Below are 15,355 nucleotides of genomic sequence, written 5' to 3' on the forward strand. Positions count from 1 at the left end.
CAATGATGAAATAAATATTAGTTGATTCATAAGTAATGGAAGGAAATTTTCTCAGAAATTGTTAACATGCATATCAAATATATCAACTGATTTCATAATAAAACAGAAATTAAATTTCTTTTATTTTCCCGTTTTGGTACAAAAAATTATAATTTTATTATAAATGTAAAAAAAAATGTCATTAAGCTGTTATAAAAATTATTTTGTATGAGATCATCATTTTATTCATTTTAATCCAGACAAAAAATTATAATTAATATTCATTTCAAGAATTATGATCATCACTTTGTTCAACAAACGAAACAACGATCTAACAATTATTTAATTATTCATAATCAAACATTTTATAAAAAATGAGTATCAATCAATACGTATTTATAAGCACAATTTTTAGAATTTCGCTGGTAGATAAATTATCAAAGCTTAACTGGACAATATTGGTATCTTTTTATCATTATTTTTGAACATATAACAATAAAAAATTTTTACAAATGTAAATATTCGTGTGCGTTTGATATGGATATCTTGGAATATATTAATTATATAAAAATTAGTCAACCATTTCGCCATTTTTTATGAATCTCCTGTAAACGTACGTAAACACGAGTAGAGATATTCAGCGCTGGATTTAAGGGTTGTAAAGTAGGCTCGCCTAACAAACTTAATCCACATATCCCTATAATGATCAACAAAATTGATGAAAATAATTTTTTTACATAAAAAATTTTTCTCAATCATTTCTAAATTTCTTACCTAAATAAGTATGTATCGCATCTGGACAATAATCATAGTATTTAGCAAATCCACCAGTAATATTGTCTTGGGTACTAAGAATAAATTTTCTATTTTCATTAGAATCGACAAGATGGCCAGCATCAAGGATTTTCAAAGTAGCACCAATCCAAAAACTATAACAAGTATCTGAAGGTTTTCCTGGTCGCCCTTGGAAACCGTCAGTTTGACGCATAAGGCACCATCGTCTTAACTTTTCAAGTTGACTTTTAGACAGCACATTGTGGAGTTCATTCATCAAATCCAAACTAGCAACAGCACAAAAAGTAGATCCTCCATGCGATTCAAGCTCTGGACCTTGTCCCATAGCTCCATCGTAAGACTGTAATTATTCTAATGAGAGAATCCATAATACATTAACAAGTCAACCTTACAATAAAGTAAAGCTTAGGTGAATTTTAAAATGCATCATAATTTACTTACAATGCTTTTTAAAATATAATCGATAGCAGTAGTTTTATTCATTCCTGACCAATCATCCAAAAGAGCAGAAACACAACAGGCACAGTAAAGAAATCGCATATCACTTTCGCTCCCATTCTTCATTGCCATAAAACAACCATCTGGATTTTGACAAGCTCGAACACCTTCGATAATTGCTTTTCTATTAACTCTGGATAAATCATCACCAAGAGCCACAAGTGATGACAAAGCAGTATAAGTCATTGATAGGTGACCACACTGATATTCCTTTGCTTCATTCGGTAATGTTGTAGAAGCTTGGAATCCTGAACCACCGTCTTCTTTGATTATTTGTAATTTATAAATCCATTCTATTGCTGCAGATTTTTCAACTGGATTTATAAAATCCATACAATCAAGAATGTCAAGGCCAGAAATAGAAAAAAAAGCCAACATCATTCTACTGCAATCATATTTTGCAGTCCGGCTTGACATTAGTTGTAATATTCTTTTAAAATATCGAGCATGTTTCTTCTTTTCTAATTGTGCAGATACATCAGGTGCCATATTTACAGTTTATATATTGAATAAAATATAATACTTTGATTTATATTTTAGAGCTATCGGAATGATTGTCTTTTTTCTACAAGAATATTCATGTATATGTGGATTTCGGTTAACTGCACTTTTTGAATGGAGTAATGATTTATTCAAGTGATTTTAAATAACTGACAAATACTTGCTTTATTTGAATTAAAATTATTATTTATATAGACTTTTCAATTATCAATACTACACTAATTTTTAAATCATATATTCAATGACATTTTCCATTTATAACATATAATTTTGTAATATTATTTTATACGATAAGGTTAAAGGTTCTAATATTCCAGTCGTATTCCAGCTTGACTTCGAGCATTGCTTTTCATTTCTTTAGTTTTTTGCCCCAACATTAGATGCTGCTGTATGTCATTTCTCAAATTCAAAATTTAATAATTTATTATAAGTATCATTTGTTTAACTGCAATAACTAATAAAAATTATCTACACAAAAATGAAGTCGAGATGAAGTTTAATATTTCAAGCTTTTTTTTTGAAACTAATAATCAGATACTCAAATGCACATTTTAATTTTACCTTGAGGTATAAGTTATGAAATTTAAAAATAAAAAGTAATAAGTAAACTGTAGAAACCAACAACACAAACAAGCATAAAAAACTAAAGTTTTAATATTTATTTTTTCATATCACAATTAATAAAAATCTACAAAAATATATCTAAACAAAATTTTACATTTTCATTTATAATAAATAATTTAATATATCATAAAAACAAGAGCAATATAATACATACGGTGAATAATTATCATCGTTCACAAATTATTTAATTATGAAAAGGTAATTCATTTATTGCTCGCAAATAGTTTACAAATGTATAATTCTAAAAATCTTGTTTAAAAATTAAGTAGTTTCATTTGGCATAATTTTATTTAAAAAATCACAAATAATACACGTGGAATATTTCCAAATTTTTAGTAAAAAAAAATTAAGACTTATGTAATTAATCATGGCAATAGCAATTTGAAAATACAAAAAAATTCACAGGCATTAGTAAAATAAAGTGTAAAAAATATACGATTAAAAATGAATGTATTATTTTAAATCTCAATTTTTATTTAATCGAAAAAATATATCATTTTAGATATTGCTCAATTATTTTAATGAGTCTATTTATTTTTAATATCATGTACTTGACAATAGAGATTGGAAGGAACTCTAATTTGAATTCATAGGTTGATTAGATAATAAAAAGCTTCCAATATTTCTACTCTTTCTAGTCATTTAAAATTGCCCTACAAAGTTTTTCAATAAATAGTAATTTTTACATTGTAAAAGGCGCCAGCGCTCTGAAATTTATATCTATTATGTAATTTCTACTATTTTAAACTTAATTTTGAATCACAAGAAGAAGAACAATCTGCAAAAATGCTTTACGTTAATAATTTCATCTCTTCTTAGTTGAATAAAAGAGTATTTGAAATAGTATCCTTTAGATAAAGAGATAATAAGCATTTTTGTTCCTATATATTTTGACTAAAGAACGAAATAATAAATTTATGTTGATTTCGTTTGCGATTCATAGGCAGTAAGAATTTGTTGTTCAACATTCGGATCTAATAACACATCCATTCCTTTAATACCATTTTTGCTGTATTCATGAAATATAGATACTGCAGATTTCCAAATATCACGATTTTTCTTAATAGTTTTGACAAGACACTCGGCAATAGGAAATAATGTGGCAAGATTTTGAAAAAGTGGCAAAACAAGGTTCGTTATAAATTGTACTTGCAAATTTGGTATTGACGCTCTCTCTCGATCCATCATTTCAATTGGAGCTGTTCCCATGCTTTTTTCTAAATCACCTTGGGAAAAGAATTCATCATAAATTTGCTCCTAAAAATACAAAGAAAATTTATTATTTATTATATATCAATTTAATTATGATTTATCAAAAAAACATGAAATATTACAGCAGTTTTTTTCGATGTTCTCCAATCCTTCGTTTGATCACTAAGATCACAACATGTCATAAACATAGCATGGAGCAGCTTTTGATGAGTTGGATTTTCTTTCTCATATCCTTCTCTTAACATTTTTTCTTGTTCATCCATTGTTCGGAAATGTGAAGCAAGATCAGTTGCCAAAATATTATTTCTCAATAAATCTAATGCTTTGCTATATAAATCACCCTCAAGATTTTCGAAAATATTACAACCATCAGTATTGAGAATGCACATAGATTGAGCTAAGTGATGTCTTTCCATCACCGAACCTTCAGAACTATAAAGACTTGCCAGAACAGTCCCACATTGAGTTTGAAATGAATTATTGGTCCCTCTATGATCAATATCATGACAGAGACAGGATACTAGAAATACTAGAGATTGTAATTGAGACATGTAATTATTAGCAACGAGATTAAAGTTCTTGATCATGAGATAAGCAAAATGTGCAACTGAAAATGCATGGATCCAATTATGATACGGAGCATCTCTGTAACCTTTTTTCACATACAATATGAACCTAATGAATATAAAAATTTGATTATTTCTTCAAATTATGTTTATTCATTTAAAAATATTTCTTTACTCACTGAGCTAATGCTTTTCGTTGAATTCGCCAAAATTTGGTAAGACCTAGATCATCGAACATTCTTAGAGTATAACAAGGAGTATGTTCATGAAGAATACTTCGAGGACAGAAGTCAAATTTGTCAAAGTCTTTTAGACTATGATCATCTTTACAATTTAATAAAGCTATAATAGCATCTTCTTCAACCTAAATAATACAATTTTCATTAAATTTATAGTAATTAAATTGTTCAAATAGTAATTTTTCTTCAATAATTATTAAATCAATTCTTTTACCTGCTATAATTATCAACAAGTCCAATGTAGATAAAATTTTTTTGTTAATATCAATTAAAAAATGTATTAAGAAAAACAAATAAATACACTTACTTTCATGTGGTACATCATTAGCTCATTGCTGATTTTACTTCTTGCTTGAGCATCCTGAATCTTTTTATAAATAATACTGTGCATGATGGAAATCCCACAGTAAATGCTGAAAGCTGTTGCTACCTCTTCATCACACACATCAAAGTACAGTCCATTTATTTTATTACATAACTGAGCTACACCTGAAAATACACTTCGTGAAATAATTATCATCAAGTTCAACAATAATCCTAAATATTACTAACGAACCGATGATTTGAGTTTCATCTCTAATGGGAAAACAGAGAATATTTCTTGTCCTAAATCCTGTTACTTCATCCATTCCTCTATAAAAAAGTGGATGTTCATATGCATTCCTTATATTGAGCAAATTTCCAGAGGTTGCTACATGTCCAGCTATTCCTTGATTAATAGGCACTCGCATTTCCTTCAATAAAATCAATCAACAAATTTATTACTCATTTGTAATCATTTGAAAAAATCGTCAATAGAGTAAAAAATTAAATGAACACACATCTGCTGCTTTTATTCCATCAAAAACTTTTGCTACCAGCTCTTGATGATCATTATCAAGAAGAAAAAGTGAGCATCTTTCAGCGTTAGTTAATTTTCGTGCTTCTATCATTATTTCTCGTAATAAATCCGTCAAGTCACCTGTCAAAATAATAAATCAAATAGTTTAATGAATGAATTAATCCTCTACACGTATGTAAAATCAATAAATTTATACCTAAATGTGTAAACAATTTTCGAGAAACAGTAAGCAGATTTTGACATTGAAGCTTCAAACGCGTTTCTTCTTCACAATTTAATGTTGTTAGTACTAACCCGAGGCAATATCTGTAATAAAATTATTCAATCATAATATTTTGATTAAATTGAATTGAATTTAATAATTAATATTTACCGAAAACATTCCTGAACAATTTTGGTACAAACTGTTTCAGCATTTGCTTCATTTGGATAATTATTAATACAAACAACCAAAGCAATGTGTTGATCAATTGGATGTTCTATTGGAATACTTAGTACTTTATTAGAAGTAGAATTAATACTTGATTTTAAGTGTCCCAATAATTCCTGGTTTAATTGATTACAATCGATTTCTATGGCTTTTCTTAGTCTTATCACTCTATTCAATACTTCATTGTACTCCTGTAATCATCATAATATTTGGCAGCCATTAAGAATTGAATTTTCTATGAAATAAAATAAACAAGATAGATTGTTTTTGTTACTTCAGATTGATTTATAGGAAATCTCAATCCTCGATCTAATATTTTTTGACCAACAACATGAACCACTATTTCCTCGGTCTTCGGCAAGATTGGAGCAAGGAATGAAAGTTCAGCACCAGTTTTTTCTTGAATCTGCAAAGAGAAAAAAATACCTGAACAAATAATCTTAAATAAAATAACACGAAAACAAAAAATAAATGTGTATACTTCAATGACAATAGTCAGAAACTATTGAATAAAAATGTCATTTTATAGAATTTAATATTTTTTTCAAGTAATGTCTGAATATATTTAATCATAAAAATCTAACAAATAACAAAATAACTTACATATTTGTTTAATTTTTGTTGTATGGCACTGCATGGTAAATCAGCTAAACTTTGAATTAAGGAAAGTAATGTTTCCGGAGCAGTTAATTCCAATTGTAAACTTGACATATTTTTCAACTTTAATTTATTGTATTTTTAATAACTTGTTATTTTTTCACTTATTAATTTGCATATTATTATATCCACCAATAAATCACAGCTAATGTCATTTTTATCTTTAGTTTATAACTCTATAATAATAATTAATTTAAGTATCTTTCAGTTTGAAAAAAAAGACACATCGAATTTACAACCTTATTAAATTTACTAAAATAAATATATCTACATCACAAGAAATATTACATGAATTAAATTTGTGTACGAATGGTCAGTTTTCTCCTAATATGTTGAACCAACAGACATGCACATGGTTTATATACACATAGACACACATATACGATTATTGTGAGCTCTGGTGGATAAAAATTTGAAGAGAAAATATTGGAAAATATTGTTTACTGACAAAGACTCCCTCTGATCTGAATGTGGTATCTAGAATTATCTTTGGTATTAAATCGTCTAATGAATATGGAAAATATGTATCAAAATGAATATTATTTACAACGAATCCAATGATTGACCCAAGTGCTACTTGAATTACTCTATGAATCACTAAATGATTTATTTCATTGAGTGTTGAAGTGTTTACATTAATTATTTAATAAAAAATGCAATCTTATTACGTAATATTGTGCAATTACATTGATAATAATAAAAAATAGAGTGCAACTACACAATCATCATAAAAAATCATTCGAATAAATCACATTAATCAGTGGATAAAAAAAAACATATCAACTAACGTTAATTGTTTAATTAAAATTTCCCGCGTAAACAGATTAGACGTGATAACCACCTATCGGATTTACAGAGAAACATAATAATAATGATGAATTATAATATGTGTTTCATCGATGAGTCGCACGAGATCTTGCAACGTGCGATGATCGTTGTCAAGTGGTCATTTTTTATTTAATTCATATCATATTTATTATTAAATAATTTAATTCATCTTAGTGCTTATTATGGTGTAACATGGATACTAATCTTCACATAGTAATACAATTATTTTAATAAAAAACTAAAGTATAAATCGTACAAGATAATAATGCACTTGCCGCGATCAAGAATGACAACATGGCCGATAAATTCTCATCTGCATCAGTATTTTATTTCGACATTTGCGTGTTTAATGTTGTTATCACAATCAATAGGAGTTTTGTGTTATTGAAATGATAAACAAAATAATGTTTTTATTTATTTAAAAAATAATGTCTTGAGAATTTTTCGATTAAAACAGTTAATAAAAGTATCAGACATCATGTCAACGCGATCGCAACTTACCAAGGATTTAAATGGTTCGTAAAAAATATTTTTTTTGTATATTTTAAAAACTTTAAAATCGATTATAAGATTCAAATTTTATATTCTAACAGAATCAGTCAAAGCATTACTGGGGAAACATGTGAAAATTTTGCTGAAAAATGTGGTTAAACTCGAGACGAAACCAGATAAACAAGAAAATCGTGTTTTAGTAAGTGTCAATTCTTTTTTTTTTAGATGAATCAATTGGTCCAAGGGAAAACTGTTGTCCTTTAAAATGTTTTATTACACATACTTGTATTAATACAAAGGTGGTCAAAATAACATTTAAATTAGACTAAAATAAGGATAATGCATCTTCTGATTCAGTAATTTACATATAATTATTTCAAGTGTATTCTAATCTTCACTCGGACAGAATTCATAATTTATTTCAATGTCATCAAATTAAATTTCTCGGAACTTCATCAATAGATGAATAATAGATAAATTTTTTATAGGAACGTTTCCCTTATGATTGTAAAAGATTATAAGAAGTTTAAACTCATTTTTAGTCTTTTATATAAACAGATAAAAACTTAATCTTTATCTATTTTTTATTGACAGTAATTATTATTATCTTTTTCCTTGCTTGAAGTATGAAAAACAAATTAATGTACTGAAAAACTGATTATAAACATATAAAACGAAATAAAAAATTTATAACATAAATATTTTTAAGTATAACATAAATTTTTAATAAACATACTGTATACAGTATTATATTAAAATAACTTCCTCATAGAAAGTAACTAAATTATATATTTTATCTCTGTTTAAAATCAGTTCATCAACGTAGCATCAATTTCACTTGCAGTTTTTTCACCCTGACCGATAAAAAAATATTTATCTTTATTTATGTTTACTTTATGATTGAAAGTTCCATAATAAATGATGATCTCATGTGGTATTTTCAAGAAATTAGGTGGAAGGAATGTGTAGGTTTTTAATTCACAGAAAAGAAAAGTTGTTAATGGATTACTAGAATACCTTAGGAAATATTTGAGGTCTTCATTCTTTAAAATCTTGCAGTTTTTTTCATAGAAATTTTATATAATTGCACAAGGTTCACATCATATAGTAACTATAAAAGGATATAGCAGTTTTGTTGCAGCATATGAATTATAGACAAGTCATCGAGATGACGTGTCCAGACTTCTTTGTTTTTTCTTTTTAACTCTTTAGAGTTACTTCACACCTTTTCTAATACTTTCCTGTAGTTTATTCCACACAGTTTATTTATATATACACGTATTTAAAAATTCATGCCATTAAAAACCATTAAGAGTACAATTAATATTGAAATTTATGCTTTGCATAATTATTCATTGTTTTCCCTTGGACAGTTAAATTATTCATAGTTGGATGAACAATTGTTAATTATTAAATTTCTTCATTTAGGTTTTCTCTCCTTGTCGTTTATTCTTATTGACAGCCAAAGTACCAACTAGGGTGAGTTTCGAATTTGGATGAAAAAGAATGGTTGTTGATTTTGAATAATTAAATAATAATTCTTCTCTAATTTCAGATTGACTGTCATTTTCATTACTTAGAAATCACAGCTATTGAATCAAGACGAGCCAATCAATTATGTCTAACAGCAGGAGAACGAACGTACAATTTTACAACAACTGGTTTGGGCGGTACAGACACAACAGAAGTGGATGCAATGATAGAGGCATTACATACAGCAATTCGAAATATTTTTCCTACAGTACCATTGAATTACGTAATTCGAAAAATCGATGTGATACCGGCTAGTAGATTACAAAGTATTAGAGGCAGTGAATTGGCAAGAAGCACTGAAGCAACAAGAACAACCGGACCTTGCGGGGGTTTTTCAACACAATATGCTTGTATGTGCGATTTACACTGTGTACAATATCGGGAAGAAGTTGCATGGGATGTAGATACTATTTATTTGTCACACGACACAAGAGAACTTAATTTAAGAGATTTTGATCATTTAGACCAAAAGGATTTAGTACCTATTATATCTGCTTTGGAATACAATACATGGTTTACGAAATTACGTGCATCACATTTGAAGTTGAGCCATGAGTGCCTCGAACGATTGCTTCATGTTGTCCGTCGATCTCTTTCACTTCAGGAAATTTATTTGGACAATCTCGGATTAAAATGTGACTTTGCACACAAGTTATCACTTGCATTGATAGCCAACACTAATACAGTTTTACATACTATTGATTTATCGAATAATATGATAGAAGATAAAGGTGCAACAAGTCTCTGTGCTATCGTGGCTAAATTAACACAAGGTAGTAGTCACCTTGCAGGTAGTGCTATTGGAATACCTAAAGGTATGCAAAAATTGAATTTATCACACTGTGGATTGACTGGAAAAGGAATTGCACAATTAGCTCATGCATTAAGTTTAAATAGAAGTATGACAACTAGTTTACGATACCTCAATTTCTCCGAAAACACATTGAAAGATGACATCAATAACCTTTGTAATTTTTTGGCTCAGCCAAACAGTTTAACTCATTTAGACCTTGCTGGAACAGACATAACACTGGAATGTCTATTTGGTGCTCTACTCCGCGGCTGTGCTACTAATCTAGTCCACTTAAATGTAGCACGCAATTCTTTTACCAGTAAAAAGACCAAAGAAATACCTCCTAGTTTTAAACAATTTTTCACGGCAACACTCTCACTTAAATACTTGAATATTTCTTATTGTAAATTGCCTTTGGAAGCTCTGAAACATCTATTATTAGGTTTGGCTTGCAATGAAAGTACTGTTGGCCTTGAATTGGATATGAGTGGCAATAATCTTGGATCAATGGGAGCACACGTTCTTGAATCTTGTATTCATGGTGTACGTTGTATTGCTTCACTTGACATCTCTGACAGTAATATGGATATTGATTTGGCACAAGTTATTACAGCAATTGGCAAAAACAAATCAATTAAGCATTTATTTATGGGACGAAACACAGCTGGAATGAAAACTAAAAACATTGCTATTGTAATGGATTCACTTGTACAGATGATTCAAGAGGATGACTGTGTTTTACAATCATTATACATACCTGACTCTAGACTCAAAGGTGATCTTTATAGCTTGATAAACGCTCTTGGTAGTAATACTTGTCTTCATACACTTGATATAAGCGGCAATCAAATTGGAGATGCTGGCGCTCGACTTTTAGCCAAAGCATTACAAATAAATAATCATCTCAAAACAATAATTTATGATAAAAATAATATTACACTTCAAGGATATTCAGATATTGTTCATGCTTTAGAGAAAAATTATAGTGTAAGACATATGCCATTTCCAATCTATGATCTTCAACCTTGCATGAAAATTTCAGCTGAAAAGGCTGAACAGTTAGCGAAAAAAATTCAAGATATGCTTCAGAGAAATGTTACACCTTGTAAATATAGCCCAGGCCAAGCGTTCAGACTTCAACAAGGTTTTTTACTTAGTTCTACTCAACAAGTAGTCGACAGATTAGTCGTACAAACTCAGGATACTATTAAAACATTAGCAGCTGAAAGTTGTGATGCAAATAATGACATTAATTATGCAACTGGTTTAATCCAAGACGCGGATAATTCGAAGCAGTTATTGCCCAGACTACATGAAGTATTGCAGCGTCGAGATGAAAATAATCCAATTGAAGCTAGATTGAAAGAGATAGCTGAAGATATCCACAAAGTTGTGACGGATTACTTAGAAGATTCCTTAGAAGCTATTTTGAAGTGTGCAAATGATCATTGTCCCACTGTTATGTCGCAAACTGTTATTCGTAATGACGAATCTGAACCTGTATCAGTCGAAGATGATCTGCGTAATGTGTGTAAAGGCAAAAATCAAATCAGTGGTGAATTCATCAACACTGCAGTTGTTGAACAAGCTGGTACTGACATTGTTAACAGAGTGAATGAGCTTAACCTCGCTGTTGCTGCTCATATTTCGGATAGAATTACAGATGAAGTCATTGAATCTCTTTCACGTAGTTATAAGACTTTGATTGGTGATACTCATGATAGAACACGTAGCAGTACGCCTGATGTATTACGACCAAGTATTAGTTCAACGAGTAGCGGCAGTGTAATTGGTATTGGAGGTAGTATCAATATTGGTGTTGGAATTGGACCGAGTATTGATAGTGGAGGATATAACGCTGTCTCTACTATCTCCCCGGCATCAAATCACACCAATAAAATGAGTGACTCTCATAGAAGTTCAGTTGTACATGAATATGAAACTCCAGCTAATCTTTTCATTGGAATTAATTCTCCGAGACTTCCAGACCATCCTGTGGTAAATAAATAGTATTTATTCTATTCATTTATTCATATATATTTTATATCTTTAAATCAATTAATTTTATTCTGTGCATTGCTTATCAGAAATTGGATTATTTGAATCTTGTAAGTAATAAAGGAACTAATTATTACTAATAATTGTGTTGATTATAAGTATGAAATTTTACTTTTCTTCAATAAATAATCGAATTGTTAATCTTTCAGGCAACCCCTCATCTTTCTAACAAACGAAAAAGTTTACATGGGCGTAAACTACGTCCTAAATCTGTGGTTGACTCTGTAGAAGGACTATCAGCTGATGATATTCCTGATTTATTACCCAGTTTACCAAAAGACAATACTGAAAGTAATTAAATAGTTTCATTCTTTTCTATTCCTTGAAAAAGTAAAAAAATTATTTAATCCACAATTTATATTTTTAACTTATTTCAGCTATTTCTGAAAATGAACATTCATTAACTGAGTCTTTAGATTCAATATCTGAACTTCCTAATAATGCTGGTCAACAATTACAACATCTTGTAAAATCTCGACCCCGAAGAACGAAAACTCGAGCACCTTCTAGACCAATGCTTCGTACTGATATCCCACGAGGATCTCTTACTCTTGGGGAAGGTCTTGATGTATTTTTCAGACCTAACACTCCTACTACACCTCTCATTTCACCGACGAGTGACGATAGGTAATTTATTTTGAAATTGTTAAAATTATAAATTTATTAATTTAAACAATTAATTTTTTCAGTTCTTTACATACATTTTCTACTAATGGCAGCCCAAATTTGTCTTTGACTAGTCAGAGAAGCATTCCACAAGATACAGACAAAAAACCTCATGGCTGTAATTCACCAATTCTTAAAAATCTTCTCGAGCCAACTCCTCGTTCAAGATCTAGTGAAAATTTCGAGAAATTTTCTCCACTCGCCGGCCGTAGATCACAGGGAGATACACCATTAACTGCATCACCACTTGCTCGTCGAAGTGTCGTGGATAGTTCTCAACAACAAGACAGTGATGTTCGAAAACGAGGAGGTATTTCCTCTTCGGGCAGTCCTGTGTCTACACCATTGAATCGTGTATCACGAGATTCATCGGGTAGCGAAGTTTCAGAAATATCACAAAATATATTCATCACAGGTGGAGAAAATCAGAAGTCATTAACCAAAAGCCAAAATAGTTCATTAAGCAATTCAGCAGACAACGAAAAACCGTCAGGTGGTCAAGTAGCGAGTAAAGTCCGGTCAATTTCATGCAGTCATGAATCTAGGAGTTCATTAATCGCAACACCATCAGAAAGTTGTCCGTCCAATGACGCTAATAAACAGCCATCAAGTCTTGCCTGCTTCAAATCTTGTAATAAGGCGAATTTTAATCTTAGTAGTGATCAACCTAGAAGTAGTTCAAGTATTACTGCCGGTAGAAATACTAAACCTATACCTCCTGTAACGGCTCCTAAACCAAGGCCATGGAGTATGAGTGCTGATCGAAAATCAGGTAAATTGAGATTGAATAATACGTCACAAAGTGAATCTGTCATAAATAACTTACGAATCATTTATTCAGGTGAATTTAATAATTTATTGAGTGATGGATCAAGTCCTAACACCTCAGCCGGAAATACTCCAGATTCAGGGGATGCATTAGATGAATCAACTGATAGTGGAGTCAGTGGACCAGCCTCTTTACCTCCAACTCTTTCAGCGAGTAGTACAGCAAGTTCACTTAGCAACAGTACGGTAGAAAAACGATCAGTCAAAGAACTCGCAGCTAGTTTGAACAAAGGGAAAACAGACCGCAAAGAAAATGGTACAAATTATTCGGTTATTATTAAATATTGCCTGTTATATATTATATTTATTATTTTTATCCATTCATTTGCAATTAAAAAATCATACATTCAATCCATCTTTATATTTAAACGTTTCCTTATTTTTTTCCTTTTATATTTTTTGTTATTGCGTTATTTTTAGAAGAAATCATACCTGCATGGAGATCAGTACTTCATCGTTCTGTAGATCGTACTAAGACTAAGGTATTCATATATATTTTTTTTTAATATTTGTGTTTTATTTTATTGATCACACACATTCGTAATATTCAAACACGAAAGGTTTTAATTGATTGAATGTTGCAAAATATTTATAATGCAACATAAAGAGTAAGATTGTGAATTTGTTATAGGGGCTGCCAGCACCGATAAAGGATGAGGATGGCCGTATAAATTTTAAACTACGAAGGACATCATTTTTGCGAGATTCGAATTTCAATTACGATAACGATGTTGTTGATGTTTGATACAATTATTAAATTAATATTTAATGATAGTATAACTTACATTCCATTTTGTATTTGTGCCATGCGCGTTTTAAAAAAACAAAAAGAACGACTAAGAAATCATTTAGGGCCTAGAAATTATTTTAAATTCATCTTAATTTATTAATCAACGTATTATCAAGGCTTATTTTTATCAAAAGCCTAGTCAATCATGCCACTCTTTTTGAGATCTATTTATAAAATTGAATAATATTATATACAAAAAAATTATTGATAATTTTTTGCTCATTATCGAAATGGTATTAATTGATGAATAATGTCATGAAATATTTAATATTGTCATAGATCATGTGGATTCATATTGATACAAGAATCTCTAAACATTATTACAAAAAATAGTATAAAAATCGTTTGCGTACAATAAAACAATTTTACTGATATGTAAAATAGATACTTGAAGTATTGCTAATCACACTTTCGTTACTAGTATTTATTATATGTACATATTAAAAAATTTTAAATATCTGTAATTAAATTATATACCCGTACACTTATTGTACGATTGAGTCAATTGTCTAATAAATGACTCTGCATAAATCATAAATATATGAATTTCGTTCAAATTTTTATTATAATGAGACTTACATTTTTATGTATCAAACATGAGCAAAGTTAAAATGGGATCATTGTTGTGCCAAAAGTTGTCGTACAACCCCAATTCTACATACCAAAATCATTACTCCGAAAGACTTAAGGACATTATATTATAGATAAGTCCAACCAAATGTTAATATTATTGCTCATAAATACATAAACTTATAAACTCTTGCAGGCTTCCTGAATTTATTGTGTTGAAGATATTTAATATTTTTCTCGCAACTGAAACAATTTTTTTTTAGAGAAAATCATTTTCTTGTAAATAATATTATTTAATGCAATTTTACTGAGATTTTTTGTATTAAATTTTATTGATAAGCACTTACATTTTGTAATAACGTTTATTGCTAATCATTGTTTAATGGCAATTATTACACAATAATATTAATATACAAAAAATTCTATAACCAATAAATATTATACAATATATTACT

At 29.4% G+C, this 15,355-nt stretch overlaps 3 protein-coding genes across 7 annotated transcripts; 1 reads left to right on the top strand and 2 right to left on the bottom strand.

Moving 5' to 3' along the window:
* Positions 1-377: 377 nt before the first annotated feature.
* On the bottom strand, positions 378-2,089 carry betaggt-I (geranylgeranyl transferase type-1 subunit beta). The gene is made up of 3 exons (XM_035083037.1): positions 1,216-2,089; positions 754-1,114; positions 378-676 (listed from the first exon to the last, which is right to left on the bottom strand). The coding sequence occupies exons 1-3, from the start codon at positions 1,759-1,761 to the stop codon at positions 555-557; spliced, it is 1,029 nt and encodes a 342-aa protein (XP_034938928.1). The 5' UTR covers positions 1,762-2,089; the 3' UTR covers positions 378-554.
* An 824-nt stretch (positions 2,090-2,913) lies between these two features.
* Positions 2,914-6,751, bottom strand: LOC118066726 (cGMP-dependent 3',5'-cyclic phosphodiesterase-like). Of its 2 annotated transcripts, XM_035083021.1 has the most exons (11): positions 6,631-6,751; positions 6,289-6,518; positions 5,960-6,091; positions 5,629-5,876; positions 5,452-5,561; positions 5,236-5,375; positions 4,971-5,148; positions 4,722-4,903; positions 4,355-4,539; positions 3,732-4,284; positions 2,914-3,654 (listed from the first exon to the last, which is right to left on the bottom strand). In XM_035083021.1, exons 2-11 carry the CDS (start codon positions 6,394-6,396, stop codon positions 3,313-3,315), a joined length of 2,178 nt encoding a protein of 725 aa, XP_034938912.1. In that variant the 5' UTR covers positions 6,397-6,518; positions 6,631-6,751; the 3' UTR covers positions 2,914-3,312. The 2 variants fall into 2 exon arrangements, with proteins under 2 accessions (XP_034938912.1, XP_034938911.1); XM_035083020.1 differs by having other exon boundaries at positions 6,289-6,748.
* Positions 6,752-7,230: 479 nt separating this feature from the next.
* Positions 7,231-15,353, top strand: LRR (Leucine-rich repeat). 4 transcript variants are annotated; one of them, XM_035083012.1, is made up of 11 exons: positions 7,231-7,685; positions 7,764-7,861; positions 9,091-9,141; positions 9,218-11,986; positions 12,076-12,096; positions 12,196-12,337; positions 12,424-12,673; positions 12,736-13,484; positions 13,554-13,796; positions 13,961-14,022; positions 14,172-15,353. In XM_035083012.1, exons 1-11 carry the CDS (start codon positions 7,649-7,651, stop codon positions 14,283-14,285), a joined length of 4,536 nt encoding a protein of 1,511 aa, XP_034938903.1. In that variant the 5' UTR covers positions 7,231-7,648; the 3' UTR covers positions 14,286-15,353. The 4 variants fall into 4 exon arrangements, with proteins under 4 accessions (XP_034938903.1, XP_034938905.1, XP_034938907.1 ...); XM_035083014.1 differs by having other exon boundaries at positions 13,964-14,022; XM_035083016.1 differs by lacking the exon at positions 13,961-14,022.
* Positions 15,354-15,355: the final 2 nt, after the last annotated feature.

This window comes from Chelonus insularis, unplaced genomic scaffold, assembly GCF_013357705.1.
Source record: "Chelonus insularis isolate UGA/USDA-ARS -01 unplaced genomic scaffold, ASM1335770v1 contig_354_pilon, whole genome shotgun sequence".
Classification (NCBI taxonomy): Eukaryota; Metazoa; Arthropoda; class Insecta; order Hymenoptera; family Braconidae; genus Chelonus; species Chelonus insularis.